Source organism: Chanos chanos, chromosome 10, assembly GCF_902362185.1.
Source record: "Chanos chanos chromosome 10, fChaCha1.1, whole genome shotgun sequence".
In the NCBI taxonomy this organism is placed as follows: Eukaryota; Metazoa; Chordata; class Actinopteri; order Gonorynchiformes; family Chanidae; genus Chanos; species Chanos chanos.
In genome coordinates, this window is record NC_044504.1 from 2,404,211 (window position 1) to 2,419,178 (window position 14,968).

The following is a 14,968-nucleotide window of genomic DNA, read 5'->3' on the forward strand; positions in this document are numbered from 1 at the left end:
CTAAAAACTTAAAATAGTATTTTTTAAATGGTAAAATAGTAATTAAAAAAAATAGTAAATAGTAAAAATAGTCCTTCACATAGTGAAACACACACACACACAGACACACACACACTTTTAAACATCACAACTGATTTATATCCCAGTGAAGTATTCCTTTCCCCTAAGACAGAATAGGAACAGACTGCAGCCAACAGTAAGGACAGCAGAAAAAACCCCACTGGTGCTCCCCTCCCAGGATTTGTGCTCTTCAAGAACCAGGAAACGGGCAGGGAAAATCATTACAGATTCAGCACGACCTGGACACAGCATTTTTCAACCCCTCCCCTCCGGCAGGCACTACAGAACCCTGTATACCAAAACTACCAGACACAAGAGAAGTTTCTTTCCTCATGCCATCACCCTCATAAATAGCTGACTAGTTTCATCTGCTATGCCGAAGCTCCTCCTGTTTCTCCACACAGTTATGACACCCTGCTTCACATCTACAAATACAGTATTGTACAGATGCTCATACATCACAATTTCATTCCCACACGTGATTCACATTACTCTTGTATGCACTACTACACACACTTTATGTTTGTCTTGTATATAATCTGTATATCGCTTGTATATTGTGTATTGTCTGTAAATAATGCACTGCCTGGCAAAAAAAAAAAAAAGTCACCATTTGGATTTGGAGCCTCTGGAGGCAGTGTTATGATCTGGGGTTGCTTCAGTTGGTCAGGTCTATGCTCAGTGACATTATGAGGCAATTAAAAGAAATAAGCTGAGCACCTGAATGTACTGAATGACCAGGTTATCCCATCAGTGGATTTTTTTTCTTCCCTGATGGCACGGGCATATTCCAGGACAACCCTGCCAAGATTCGTCGAGCTCAAATTGTGAAAGAGTGGTTCAGGGAGCATGAGGAATCATTTTCACACATGAATTGGCCACCATGAGTCCTGACCTTAACCCCACTGAAAGTCTTTGGGATGTGCTGGAGAAGACTTTACAGAGTCATTAGACTCTCTGGTCGTCAACAACATCTCAGCCAAAAATTAATGCAACTCTGGACAGAAATAATGTTGTGACGTTGCATATGGTTGTCGAAACAATGCCATGGCGATCGTGTGCCATAATCAAAGCTAAAGGTGGTCCAACGAAATATTAGAGTGTGTGCCTTTTTGTTTGGCCAGGCAGTGTGTGTATATTGTCTGTATTGCTAGAGCGACACCAACGGTTGGAACCAGATTCCTTGTGCGTGTTAATATACTTGGCCAATAAATCTGATTCTGACATGTGAATAGAAAGATATACAGAGTAGCTGAATTGAATGTTAACCACTCATTAGAGACAGTTGTGGTATCTCCTTCACTTTTTGTGATTTCTGTAAGTAGAAGAAACCAAAAGACCTTGGCTTTTAATTACCATTCATTATGATGGAGGAAAGTATCTGCAGAATCATCTTAAAACCACATGAAAGTCTCAAGTCATGTGATCATCAAGAGGTTGGCTTTCAGGTGTTTTAATCATTTACAGAGAAGAATGTTTACTGACTGTCAAGGATATCTGTGCTCCATTGACCCATATACCCTCTACGATGTTGACATTGCTTTTCCACTTATGCTGGTTGTGAAGGGGAACCAGAGGGTTGTTTCACTGTCTTTATAGTGTCATTGGGAAATATTCAGGGTTTCTTTTTTATGTTTGCTTTTGTAACGATTATTTCCTTAACTTTTTAACCGAAACTTATCTATCTCCAGCTAGTATTTACAGATGTAGCCATAAATAAGTAATATGTATTCCTTATTTCTGCTGATAATGGTAATTCCTCATTCTGTGCCCTTCAGATGAGTTAAATGGAAGTAGCGGTGTGTGAATGGCAGTATCTATTGCATGAGTGTTAGGGTGATAATAGTGCGTATTTTGTTGTAATTGGTCAGTTATCTTTTAATTAGCTTAGATACATTCACCCAGGAGGCAGAGTGTAAATGTATGAGGGGAACACGGGCTGGGCTTGTTCTCTGGTCCCTGGAGCCAGAGAGGAACGTCATTTAATCTGAGGACAAGAAAACAAGAGGGCATCTTTGTGTAATGCCATGGTCATAGAGTTTCCCCTTTTTAGAAAGGGATTGCCCGTTAAATAGCGCCTTGTGGTATGTGGTCAGTACTTTACTATGGGTGGAATAGCTGGTTTAGAGCTGTCATTGGTTGACCGTATTTTTACTCATACGTTGAATTTACCTCCAGAAATGAGCTGTCTGAAGCACGTTAGACTGTGTAATTATCAAAAGAAAAACAATGACCGGCCACAAGATGGCAACCTTCTTCTAAAGCTGTGTGGAGACCCCGGGGAAATCTTTTTGGGCCAGTTTGGTTGAAATGTTGTGCTAGCAGTCTGAACTGTTCTCAAAACGTCCCACTCTGAATTTTTAAGACATCAGAGAATTAAGAAATGTTTCAGTCTACACTTACAGAAAAGTAAACAGCAAGGAAACAGTTTGTAATGTTTCTGCTTTGTGTGACTCATCAAAGCTGGTGCCGTCATTGTGGTAAACTGAATTAATCCTTGACTGATAGTTGTTTGGACATCATGTTGAATTGATTTGCTGACTAGTTTCCCTTCAGGTTCTTTTTCAGAGAAACTTTAAGTGTTTACCAGGTACAGATATACAAACACCAAGATGTTGCTGTTGAACTCAAACTAGCACATTCTTTTCAGAATTTTATTTTCACCAAAAAAAGGTCTATTTTGTTGGTTTGCCACATGTGGACACCAACAATATCCAGATCGTTGATCTGGACTGCTGCACATTCTTTTCAAACGGACAGCGCCTCCCATCCCTGAGAGCTGAGATTTGAAGGGCCTCGGCGGTTGATGCTCTCCCCCAGCTAGGAAGGGAAACTCTGAGCTGGCACTGACTGCTTTGCAAATTCACTTCGTGGGGAAGATCTTGGGTGAAGATTGTAGCTGCTTAGCTTTCAACAAACACAAATTTCTCTACAAATTTCTTATAAACACTAATCCCCCCTCCCCACCAAATTTGATCAGATTGTGTCAAACGAGAAGACTGTGGCAGACAGGGAGTGGTTGTAGCATCAGCATTGTGGGAATTGTGGAGGTTGGAGAATGATTTTGGCAATGGGCTGATGACTAAAACTCTGTTTTCAATTTGATTCTGGTTCTTGCAAGAATTGCTGGACACCAGGGAGCCATGTGAGACAGCAAAGTCAGTGCGTGACTTCCTGAATTTCCTTGTTTATGCATTACAGCATCCTGATATCTTGATTTGGTAAAATGTAACCACTTGTTTGCTCCACCAATTCCTGTGTGATGTGTTTTGAATGTGCCAGGACATTGTCACAACTATATTAACTGCAAGCCAATTATTGTCAACTACCAAACTTTTTTTTTTTTTTCTTGTTAAAGGATAAATACACCAGCCACAGCTTACAATCTTAACCACTGACATGTGGCATGATATACTTAGACAAGACTTTAGGAGGGAGGTTTGTTCAGCTTTCTCAAATCTAATCCAGGCTGATTTCACACGAAATGACACGAGACGAAATGACACAAAACAACACAAAGCAAACAGAGACTTCAAAATACCATTATGGAAGACACCTCTCCTGCCATGCTGTCCTGATTTGTCAACCAACTTTCACTTATCTCAAGTGTCACTGGGCAGTGAATGACATCATAACAAATTACAAAATAGTTTCAAATGATCAACCTTTAATGTTATAAAATGGAAAGTGAAACAGATTTAAAAAAAAAAGGAAGCAAAAACAAAAATTCAAAATTTCAAAAGGCCTTCACCATTAAACTAGTACACAGTTGAGAATAACAGTAGCATACAACTTACATTGATCAGTCATTCCAATTCTACTGCGTATCAAAGCTCATCTATAACGGTATGACAAATGTCCTGAACAGCACTGCGTATGCTTTAGATTGACAAGGAAGTGCAGTTTTTTCCCCCCCCCCCATAATAGCTCGGTTTGAGGGTTATTCAAGTATGGCAGAAACATTTACAAGAGTAGTTCCAAGAACTCCATGTGATTTTAATACACTGTTGTGTTACGTCAAAAGTTTCACGCCGTCGTGTTACATTAAAAGTGAGCTGTAATGATAACCCAGGTTGTGTCTACAGGGCTGACGCTTTCACTCATCCAGTCTGATTGTGCATCTTCTGATGTAATCAACTAAACGCATAGATGACTCTTACTGCTTCTTTTCTCTACTGTAAGAAATCAAGGCTGGGATTCCCAGTAGGATATATTCATCTGTCATCAGATATAAAGCTGTGATGTATCCTGATATATTCCGATGCAGTACAGATAGAGGCTTCCTTGTGTTTGTGCTGTCAGTGTTAGCTAGCAGACTCACATTAACTTGCTGGTTGAAGAGCTATCCTACATTAAAAGGCACCTGAGTGAGCTCATAAGATATTATCATTTCACAAAGTGAGACTAATGAGATTCAGAGACAATTCGACTGCAGCAAAAATCGTCATCACCACGGGCAGGATATTGTAGAACTAATTATCTTTCCTAATTAGCCTAGGTCTTATCAGGTTCAAGGAGCTGCATTAAGCTGAAAGACTGCTTGCTTGGGAATTAAATCATTGTGTTTTGTTCTCCGCAATCAACGCTGACCTTCAGTAAATGAAACCCTCAGGTTCTAAGAGAAGGTAGAGTTGCAGTGCTTTGGGGATGGGTAGCCTGGGAAGGAGGAGATAACAGTTTTTCCCAAAGTGCTTCCTGACCACCGAGCGACACAGGTGCTGTAAACTGCGGGGTGTGTGGTCCAGTGCAAACAGTGATTCGTAAAAGGACCTGTGCAGCTATGGAAAAAACAACAAAACAGACAAAAAAAAAACATAAGACCATTAAAAAACAAAAAATCAGAGCTCTAGCATCTGTCAGGCATATATTCTGTATTTTCATAGTCGATTACAGGTTCTCAAACCCAGTCCTACAAGACCCCACATTTTCGCTGCAGTCTAGCACAATCACACCTGATACCACTTATCTACTAGCGATGTGCATTTTGGTCATATTGACAGCTCGAGTACTTGACAGAGAAAATGAGTCTCGCAACGAGTGTAATCACCAGTAAGCACAATTTAATTTGGACGAGAATAAAGAAATACTTTGGATAATTGGATATTTTATTTAAACCTCACAGTTTAAAAACAATATTTTCTTGAACATGAGCATTGGGTTACTGAACCTCACATATCGCATAAATTACAAAAACCTCAACAAAGTTCAGCTTCTACTGTTAACACATCCCTTGTGTTAATCATACCTACATACCTGGTATAATGACAGGTGATTCATTAATTCTCTAAATCCTTCCTCCTCAATAAAACTTAGAAGCAGCAAATCTTTGGCTAACATTTTGGCTATTAGCTATGCTGTTCTCCAAACTCTGCCAGCATCGCATGTACATCTGACTGTAGTAAAAGACATTATTCGTGTCTGGCTAGCGTCTTCGTTTTCGCTCGACATTTTGTGTTTAAATGAGAGGTGATGGTGCATTGCACTAGTAGTAGAGTTATATGACAGCTTCACTGTACTTCACAGTGCGTGTTTGAAGCCATTGTTAGCTATACAGTTAGTTCTACAGCTTTCGCCTAGAGGAGGCCCCTGCCCCGCTTTTTTATTTTAAAAGTTATGGCTCCATTTCTGGAAGGATTTATGTTGTTTTGTTTGATAATGGACTTGGATCGGTGTAAAATGTACTTCATGAAGTTGCAAGATTGAAAAAAATTGTTATATGTTCGATAAATGTTCATTCACGCATTTGTGGTGTTGTCATGATTGATCATTGCTGTCACTTGCAAATACTCTAGTACTCGTGCCCATCCTTATTATTTACTGATTAATGATTCCTGTGCCCTCTTGAGCCTGGGGCTCTTGGCAATGGCCCAAATATGTAGGCTTGTGGTCACTAGGACTGGAGTTGAGAAACGCTGTATGTGATCTGGTGAAGAGATGTCTGCAGATATAGCCACAGAGAGGATGCAGTACTGTGCATGGGGACCTTTGCAGTTCATTAATGCAGTAAATTACTCCTACTTCATCCAGATTTGCCACTTTCCATGTATTGGTTATGTGAAGAACCCACCTGTAACATCTCCTCTGGGATGGCCTTCACCCACTTGTAGGTCACAGGAACAAGGGTATAGGAGTTGAACAGGATCTCTACAGTTTTAGGGGCGGCTGCGCAAGCTGTCAAAACCTGTCAAAAGTATAACAATTCAGATGTGGGTTAATCAATTTTGTAAGTCTATCATCTCACTGCTTGGAAGACTGGTACCTTTTCTCGTTCAGAATTCAGAATTCAGTTTTATTTGTTTAGTATGTCTATGGCTGAGGATCAGTGAGCTCCTTTGCATTGAGACTGCAGCAGAAAAGTAGCTAAAACTGGCTAAATCACACTTTCCAAAATTTTTATTGAGGTTGCTTAATGTTTGTTTTTAACAGAGTAAAATATTACCTGCTTTTTATTTTTCTAAGAGTAACTGCTTCCTATTTCTAACAGTAATAGTTGGTACTGCACCGATATGGAAATCAAACATTGATCTGTGCAGACCAGTAGAATGGGAAATACGGAAAAATGTCATAGAACTATATCACAGGAAATGGCCATGACAGCACGGCTGAACACCCTACTGGGTTAACAGCATTGCGAAAAAAAAAAAACTTTTCTCAAATCTTTGAGCTAATTACAGAAGTCCACACGATGCTTTCAAGTTTCCAAAAATTAAAGAAAGAAAGAAATTCATCTCCAAGTGAAAGCTCACTTCCTTTTGTCATTTGCCATTTAACTACCTTAAGCAGGGCCTGAGGCCACACTTTGATGGAGCCGCGGTTTAACAAGGTCTGAACAACAGTGTGAGGTTGCCACTCCTGCCGGATCACAGAACTCTGCAGTACACAAGAGAGGGGGGAGCATCCGTTGTAGTCAATAGCATTGATGTCAGCGCCATGGTCCAGAAGAAGCTCCACCAAGGCATGTTGCACGTTTCGTGCGGCCTTGTGCAGCGGCGTGCGGCGCTCTCGGTCAGCCAGGTTCACGTTCGCTCCGTACGACAGCAAGAGCCGACACAGCTGGAGGTATCTTTCATCCTGATCATCGCTGTGTTTTTCCTGGGCTTCAGCGCAAGCCAGTCCCAGTGGGGATTCACCTGAGGAGCTTGTGTGGTTGACAGAAGCCCCATATCGCAGGTAAAGCTGAGCATGGTGTGGAAGGCCGAATCTGGCTGCCACGTGTAAAGGGGTTTCTTCCTCCTCCTCACTGGAAAGGTTCACTTTGGCTCCATGTCGCACCAGTGCCTTAGCACAGCTGTGTTGACAAAATGAAACTTGTTAGACTTATTTACAAAGGTCTGATGTTAGACTGTTTTAGGATACTGTGCCAAAGATCACTCTGTTCTGGTTCAACTAATTGGATTTGGAGTAGTTTGTACTGCAGAGTACCCTGTAAATGATGACCTTATTGACCAAAGCCATGTACAAACCAGCCAATCTGCTGGGCTATCCAGCTCAGCTTTGTCAGTCCTGTATCACACTGTCTCCGTAAACTTGCCCATTTGTGCAAAAGCCCTGATCTCTGACACTGGACTTTATTTGTCACTGGGGACTGATTTCTGGCTTAAATACTGCTGTGTGAACAATTCTGTGCTCTGCAGAAGTGATGACCTAGAAAAGGATAATACATTTTCATTCTTTTCGGGTGTATCCTAAGACCAGCAAATGGCATGCAGCTTAAGAAAAACACGTGATTTGTCTGCCTTTAGCTTTCTAGATTGGCCTTAATTGAGGCCAGATTTTAACAGAATGAGACTAAAGACCAGAGTATCAAGATCATAAATTCTTTTACAATAAGAAAACTTCAAGAGTTTATTAATCAGTTTTGTACGAAAAATTGGAAACTGGAAATCCAGAGCAGAGCAGAGGGGGTGGAAAAATGGTGAATGAGATTTAATAGAAACTACTCACATATTTGATTTATGTTTGTTTTTATACATTTACTGAGACCTCCTGCTCACTGTAATGAATGCAGTGAGTAGGTGGTATGCACACCAGTATTAGTTAACTATGTGGTAAATATTTTCTAATTTTTTTCTTGTGTGTTTTCTTTCCTTAACAGCTGTTTGAAAGCAAAATTACCGGCTGCTAGCCAGCGATCAAAGTTAACTGGACAAAGGCGCGCCTCTGATTTGTTTAGCTACCATAGTAACATTACACACATTTCTAGCCAAACTCATCCGGCAGTGCAGAGAAGAAAGATCATGCGCTTCTATAAAGGGAAGGAGCATACAAAATGTGGGGAGCAATATTTCTGATCGGCCAAAGCAGGGGGAATTAGCTCAGTCAAAAGCGTTCTAGCCACTAAGGGCTTTGGATTCTGCAGGGACAACAGGTGCTGTGGGTATGACAGGCACACTGAAAAACACCCCTCAACCGACAGCTTTGTCATCCACTGTTTCACATGCTTTATAGTGAACTGTAACTGTATGATACTCAGTTGGCTGACCGGAGTGACTGAGGTGTCCTGCACAAGTGTAAGGCTGTCACGCCCTCTTCCGTCAGCAGGTTGGGATTCGCACCATGCTCCAGTAGCAGCTCTGCACACTCAGTGTTGCTGTTAGCACAAGCCTCATGGAGTGCTGTCTTTCCACCCGCGCAGAGGTTGGGATGGGCTCCGTGCTCGAGGAGGTACTGTAGGCACTCACTGAAGCCTTGTGCAGCAGCAATGCACAAAGGACTGGTCAGTTCTCGCTTATACTCCAATGACCACAGCCCTGTAAAAACACAGAAAAGAAGATTTACTGGACCAGTGACCACGGGATCAGTCAGCTTTTCTTTAATACACTGAACTGGGATGATTCAACCCACGAATGGTTCAGTACAAGTTGAATTTGTGGGCATGGTTGATTTTTTGTTAGCATTTTTTTTTTTTTTGGAAAAGTTTATAAATGAATGTAAAGCAACTATTGTGAAATTCTGTTTATTTGTGCATGTCCATATTACTGTTAAACCAGCTCATGAGTCTGTAGTTTTGAACATTAGATTCTGAACTTCTGATACGATTGAAGGTTCCTCCATGCTACACTTTATCTCCCTTATCTTTCCATTCATTTTATGATGTGAACCGAGCCATGGTATGCATATGTGTACTACACATCTCTTAGTCATGGTTGGCGCCACTTGCCAGATGATACCTTGGTTATATGTTTAAACCACCCTCTCTGTGTATTACATGCAGTCTACTAGCTGGCCATCTGACCACTTTAAGCTGCTAGCTGGTCAAATATGGCATCATACCTACAGCTGTTAAAAGTCATGACATGTCCTCACTCAGTCAATTACTATAGTCAACTACATTAATGTAGGTGGCAGGTGATACTTTAAATTGAGCTGCTTTTTTTTTCTTTTACTTTGGCCCATATTTTACAAATGACAACTTTAGAAAATGCGTTTTAGAAAACAGGTGGAACTTCACAACTGTAAATTATGAGGTGAACGTAAAACACGCTGCTGACATGTATTTAAACAAACACTTGAAAAGTCACTGGAACTGGACAAAGACAAGAAAACAAAACATGAAAATGACACATATTAAAACTTGCTTTATGTTGATCAGTTACATTTGAAGACCACTGCCTTACCTCCATGAAATGGAGATTTATATAGCAACAGATTACTGAACTATTTACCTGAAGGTCCAAAAGAGTTCTCGGAGCTTGCTTTCCACTCAAGCTCATCATCACTCACATTGTAAAACACATCAACATCGATGTAGCTTTTCCTCAGGATATTACGAAGCGCTCTCGCATCTCCCAACATTACAGCACGGAACAGTTTTATGGAGCGTGCGTCGAGTTTCCCTCCCGAGTCCAGCCTGGTTCCATAGCCTCCATCCTCCAGAAGAGCCTCCCATCCATTCAGCTGCACTGTGGAGCATAGGCTCTCAAACCGCAGTGTCCTCAGCATCTCCTCCTGACTCTCAAATACCCTCAGGATTCTGGGCCTTTGAGTTTATATAGCGCCAGTCACATATTCCTCTGGCTTTGCACACTTTTCTGCTTCTATTAATAGCCATGCTTTGTACTTCATTCGTTTGTCCAAGCTTACTGGATCCATATTTAGCAGTTGATGTTCGAGAGACCTTAAATCCTGTTTGAGCTATGGACTATATCTTATGCCAATAGTTGTATGAAGTGCTCTTTAGATAACATTCCCCACATATCCTTACCGTACGCAACTTTCAAAACATTTTCTATTTTTACACAAGTCAAATGTAGATCTAGCTATTTGCTGCTTGGCTTCAGATTCTTTACTGTGGGACGTCAAAGAGAAATTTTTTTCAAATGAAACGTTTGTTTTTAAATCTTTGTCCAAAACACATATCGTATGTTCGCTGGGTAATGAACAAACAAACTGTTTTAGTTTTGTTTTGGTTTAATCTGTTACATCTCTGCCAGCCCATTCACATAAAGAGATCCGATGCACGGGAGTTACATTTCAAACAAATCTTAAGATTCAAAATTGAAGATTCAGACTTGGCCTGACTCATTTGTGGGATTTGGAGATAGGAAGCTAACTTTGCAATCCTGCATGGAGAGAGGGACAATTCTTTTTTTGTTCTATCCTACATTTTTGCATAACTAGAGCATCAAAATGCAGTTTACAATGTAAACGTACTGACTTCGACACATAATTAAATGCAACACTGGGAACATTTAAGACCTTGTCAATATACCACAAGTCGTGAAATGTTTTAAAGTTGCTAAGTCTCCTCTGACAAGGAGAGGCTGACAGATAATGGGGGGGGGGGGCTTTACATGTAGACGTGTGTCTGTAAGTGAATCCTGGGTAAGGCTCTGAAGGATCCCCTAATCTGTTAACACCTCTTTAACAGTGACGCATCCTTACAATCATTTTTTTAGACTCTCCCTTGTCAGTTTTGGTTTAAAAAGCATGTTAAATGGCCGAATCGCTCCAGGAACTTTCCTCAACGGAGGCCATGCCTTTTACACTGTTAGTTCACATGATTATGAAATGAACTCATGGAAAAATGACTTTTTAAGCCCCATAGCTAATGGGGCCTCTGGAGTCATAGAGAATGACATCACTACACACACACACACGGTTGCACTTACTGGTGAACTAGTTGAATTGTACATGAATCTTAGGTTCATTTGACCCTTTCGCTTTGAAATAACATCAACTTCAACTCTGTTAAATTCACGGCATACAGCAAACATTCTTTCTCCATCTCTTTATGTTCACACTGCATCCTTGAGTTCTACTAAACTCGTTACTGACTGCATCATCATCATCGTGTCACCTCACCCTGTCACCTCACCCTGTTTCTGTGCAGTCCACCGAAGCTCGTCACTCTGAAACTCCAGAATCTTGTTTAGCTCATCTGGGTCTGAAAACCCATCTTGCAGATCTCTCCAGTGATGAGTGAGCATCTCCTCCAGGACAGGGGGACAAGGAAAGTCTCTACCTGGCTTCTTGTTGATGTTCCTGCATCTATCATTCTCAGGAGTCTCACCACTCTCTGAAGACCTTCTCAGAGAAAGCCTTCTTTGAGTCCCGCTTGCAGAGAAATGGCTCAGAATGTATGCCTCAGAGCTCTGAGAGAGCATAGCTGCTAATGTTATTGTTTGTTCACTGTCTGACTGGGCTCTTACCTGGCTGACCTTCTCTGTTATATATATTACCACTCTTGCTCTACATCATGTATTTTTAGTTCAAATGGAATGCAATTGTTGGAGAGCCTTCCATGCTATGATAGAGTGGCCTTGATCACACCTTCTACTTGTCCGCTGAGTTGCTAAAAACAAATTACAGAGTGATTGTTGGAGAGGTCAGGATTGGCAAGCAGGTCAGCGGGGAAACGAAGCACAATGCAGCTGCAATGACATTACCTTGTCCAGAAATAGAACCAGACTCGCCAGACATGACAACAAAAGACAAGGCGTGACTGCATTGTCCTCCAATCATATCTGGCCTAACAGTTGCCCTGGAATTCTGAGTCCAATTCAGTCAGATGCTTTGCATACCGACCTCTCATCTGATCGAGCCCACAGAGGTGAACTCCAGCAGAAAGTGAAAGGGCACCCTGATGTTAAGTACAATAAAGTGCCAATAACCACAGATGCTGTCTAAAAATAAACATTACTGAACAAATTCTGCTATTGTTTATCCTGACTGCCAATATCTGTTGCCCTCTCTACCAATAAAACTTTGAGTCACATTGTTTTTAGTCACATGATTTTTTTTTTTTTTAAAGCAGATCCACTGCATAACTTTTTCTGTGTTCACATTTGTATTAACTGAATGTGAATTGGACTCACCTAGCAACACAGCTGGAGGGAGCTCTACGGCAGGATCTTTCTTCCAGTCATCATTTGACAGCTCAATGATAGCATTGGGGTTCTCTGGAGTCACTCTTCTAAGAAGATCTTCCACACATTTAAGGTCTCTTTTATCCAGTGCTTCATTAAGAGTCTGTACAAAATCAGACTGGAGAGGGTAATCCAATTTGATGTCTTCAGACATTACTTAACAACGCTCGCAAAGATACTCTGGCAATCCGTGGCACTCAGGACAAGTGAAGAAGACATGTCAAGACGATGGCGTCGTTTCTCCCTCTTCTTCATGATTGCTCCTAAAGATAGAGCAGCCAGACTGGAACTTAATCAGGTTTCCAGTAATAGAACATGAGTAGCAGATTAAAATGATGTTGCAGCAGGAGTGTCTGTGTGAACGTCTATTTTAACTGTGAATTTGAAGGGGCCTAAGGTCAGTTTCTATCTTGTAAACGCTGCAAATCTTAACAACAGGATGCAGACCAGTAGAGCCTGACCTGCTAACACACAGTATCAGATACTGGTGCAGAGCAGTCTTTGGCCATGTTCAAGTTTGGTTCATTTTACACAGAAACAAAATCTAAGAGTAAGAAGTATGGACAAACCGATTGGAATTTAGGTCTGTTTGGCTCTTGTATTGCCTTTAATTTATGGGAGTAGGGCATTGTTTCTGAAGACTCTAGGTAGAGGGACAGGATGGAGAGAAACTATTGTAATCATGTGAAAGAACAAATTTATATGTTGTGAGATACGTGGAGAATGAACAAGTCTGAGAGAAAGACGCGTGTGAGGGGAAGGTAAGGGTGAAGGCAGAAAGACCAGTACAAATACTTTACCAGTGAATACAAGATGTAGATGTGCTTCATTGTAGTGTTTGCTTGTAGCAAATATGGTTAGCATAGTAGTAGTAATTTCTCTTTGAAGCTGGTGAAGAAGAGCTTGCATTGTCAGGCTAAGGTGTAGTGTTGCAATAGCATCTAAACATATTTCAGCTCCACGTGGGCTTTCGTTCATGAGCAAATGCTTCCATAACACATCTATAAACTTTACCAGAAAAAAAATCAAGATGAAAACATTAAATGACGCTGTAAAAATGATAGATCAGGACACCTTTAAACTCAAATATCCTTAAAATTACTCGCACAATGATCCCGAAGAAAAAAAAAAAATAGTGCGTGAGACATCGATAGTGGAACAGTGGAGCTGTGGACTGTTTGCTCTTTGGAACAAAGGGGTTGCTTTTCATTGTTCCACACCGCTGTAATTCTAGTCACTCATCATTTTATCTTGTAGAAGCGGGGGAGTTTGGTCTAGCCCTGTGTCCTAATAGTTTGGTTGTTCCCCATCCCCTTCTGAGTCAGTTCCTACACATGACTAGCTTATGTAGCTCAGCTAAGAGGAATGAATCGGCTCCCATGAAACTTATTTTAATGTAAATTCAATATTGGAATGTTTTTCTCATCATCTTTGATTTTTGCTGCTTATTTTGTGTTTTGTAATTGAATGCTAAGATCAGATGCGTTTGTAAAACTATTGTGCAAAAGTGATGTAGGAAAAAATGTAACTTGCATCTCCCACCCAAGCAGCTGACCTTCAAACAACTGGTTGATCACAGGAGTTTATATAATTTTCTCTCAGTTACATCATAAACTCCTGCTTCCCTTCCCTTTGAAGCACACCATATTTCATTAATTGATCTCTGAAGAGGTTCGGAAGAAGAAGAGGATGTTTTGAAGACATGTTTTTTCCATCATCTCGCAAATGCTCAGCAGGTTATGAAGAAAGATGTGCTGGAAGATAGTACTTGACCTTACATCATTTAGTATGTTTAGTTTTTCCCGAGAGTTTGACTCAACTTTTCAACCCTGCCTTTGGTAGGTGATTCTTGACGTGATTTTGACTGTATTGTGTGCTGTTTGTTTATTTTATTCTTGTTCTAACTAACAAACTATTGGCCTGTTGGTTATTCAGAACTATTGAACTATTCTTGCACATTTGTTTGCTTTGGTTAATGATTGTAATGATTTTACATTGCTACTTCCGTTCAGTAGAAACCAGAAGTGATCCAACATTCAGGAAAAGAAGAAAGAAGAAAATTTGGGTTCAGAGGTGGCCGCATCCCTCTTATATTAAACAGAGAGAATAATTTCATTTCATATTAAAAGGATATCTCTGTGTATCATGGTGCATGCAGTCAGACCTGAGAAACTCTAACTAGGCTGCTGAATCCTCTGTGTCTACCATAGCATTTGCAGAAAGCTAGTTAAGGAAAGAGCACACATATATCAGCATAATCATTAGCGAAGGCACAATATACAGTTCAGGACCAAAACTAATTAATTGTTCAGCAGGGATGATGAAATCCATTGTTAAAACAAAAACATCTTTCTGCCCTCAGGTATTCTCATGGTTACTGCCACAATATAACGACTGCTTGAAGAGTGCCGTCAGCAAAAAGAGAGAGAGAGAGAGAGAGAGAGAGAGAGAGAGAAAAAAAAAAAAAAAAACGTGGAAATATATTGAATTCCGCTGTTGCACTGGAGTGTATGTGAGTCAGCGAAAAGTTAGGGCTACCT

General features: G+C 40.7%; 1 protein-coding gene across 1 annotated transcript; it reads right to left on the bottom strand.

Annotated features, from left to right (window-relative positions):
• Positions 1 to 4,652: 4,652 nt before the first annotated feature.
• Positions 4,653 to 12,582, bottom strand: asb18 (ankyrin repeat and SOCS box containing 18). Its single transcript, XM_030787295.1, has 5 exons — positions 12,378 to 12,582; positions 8,543 to 8,810; positions 6,835 to 7,348; positions 6,128 to 6,241; positions 4,653 to 4,838 (listed from the first exon to the last, which is right to left on the bottom strand). The coding sequence occupies exons 1-5, from the start codon at positions 12,580 to 12,582 to the stop codon at positions 4,653 to 4,655; spliced, it is 1,287 nt and encodes a 428-aa protein (XP_030643155.1).
• Between the last annotated feature and the right edge of the window lie 2,386 nt (positions 12,583 to 14,968).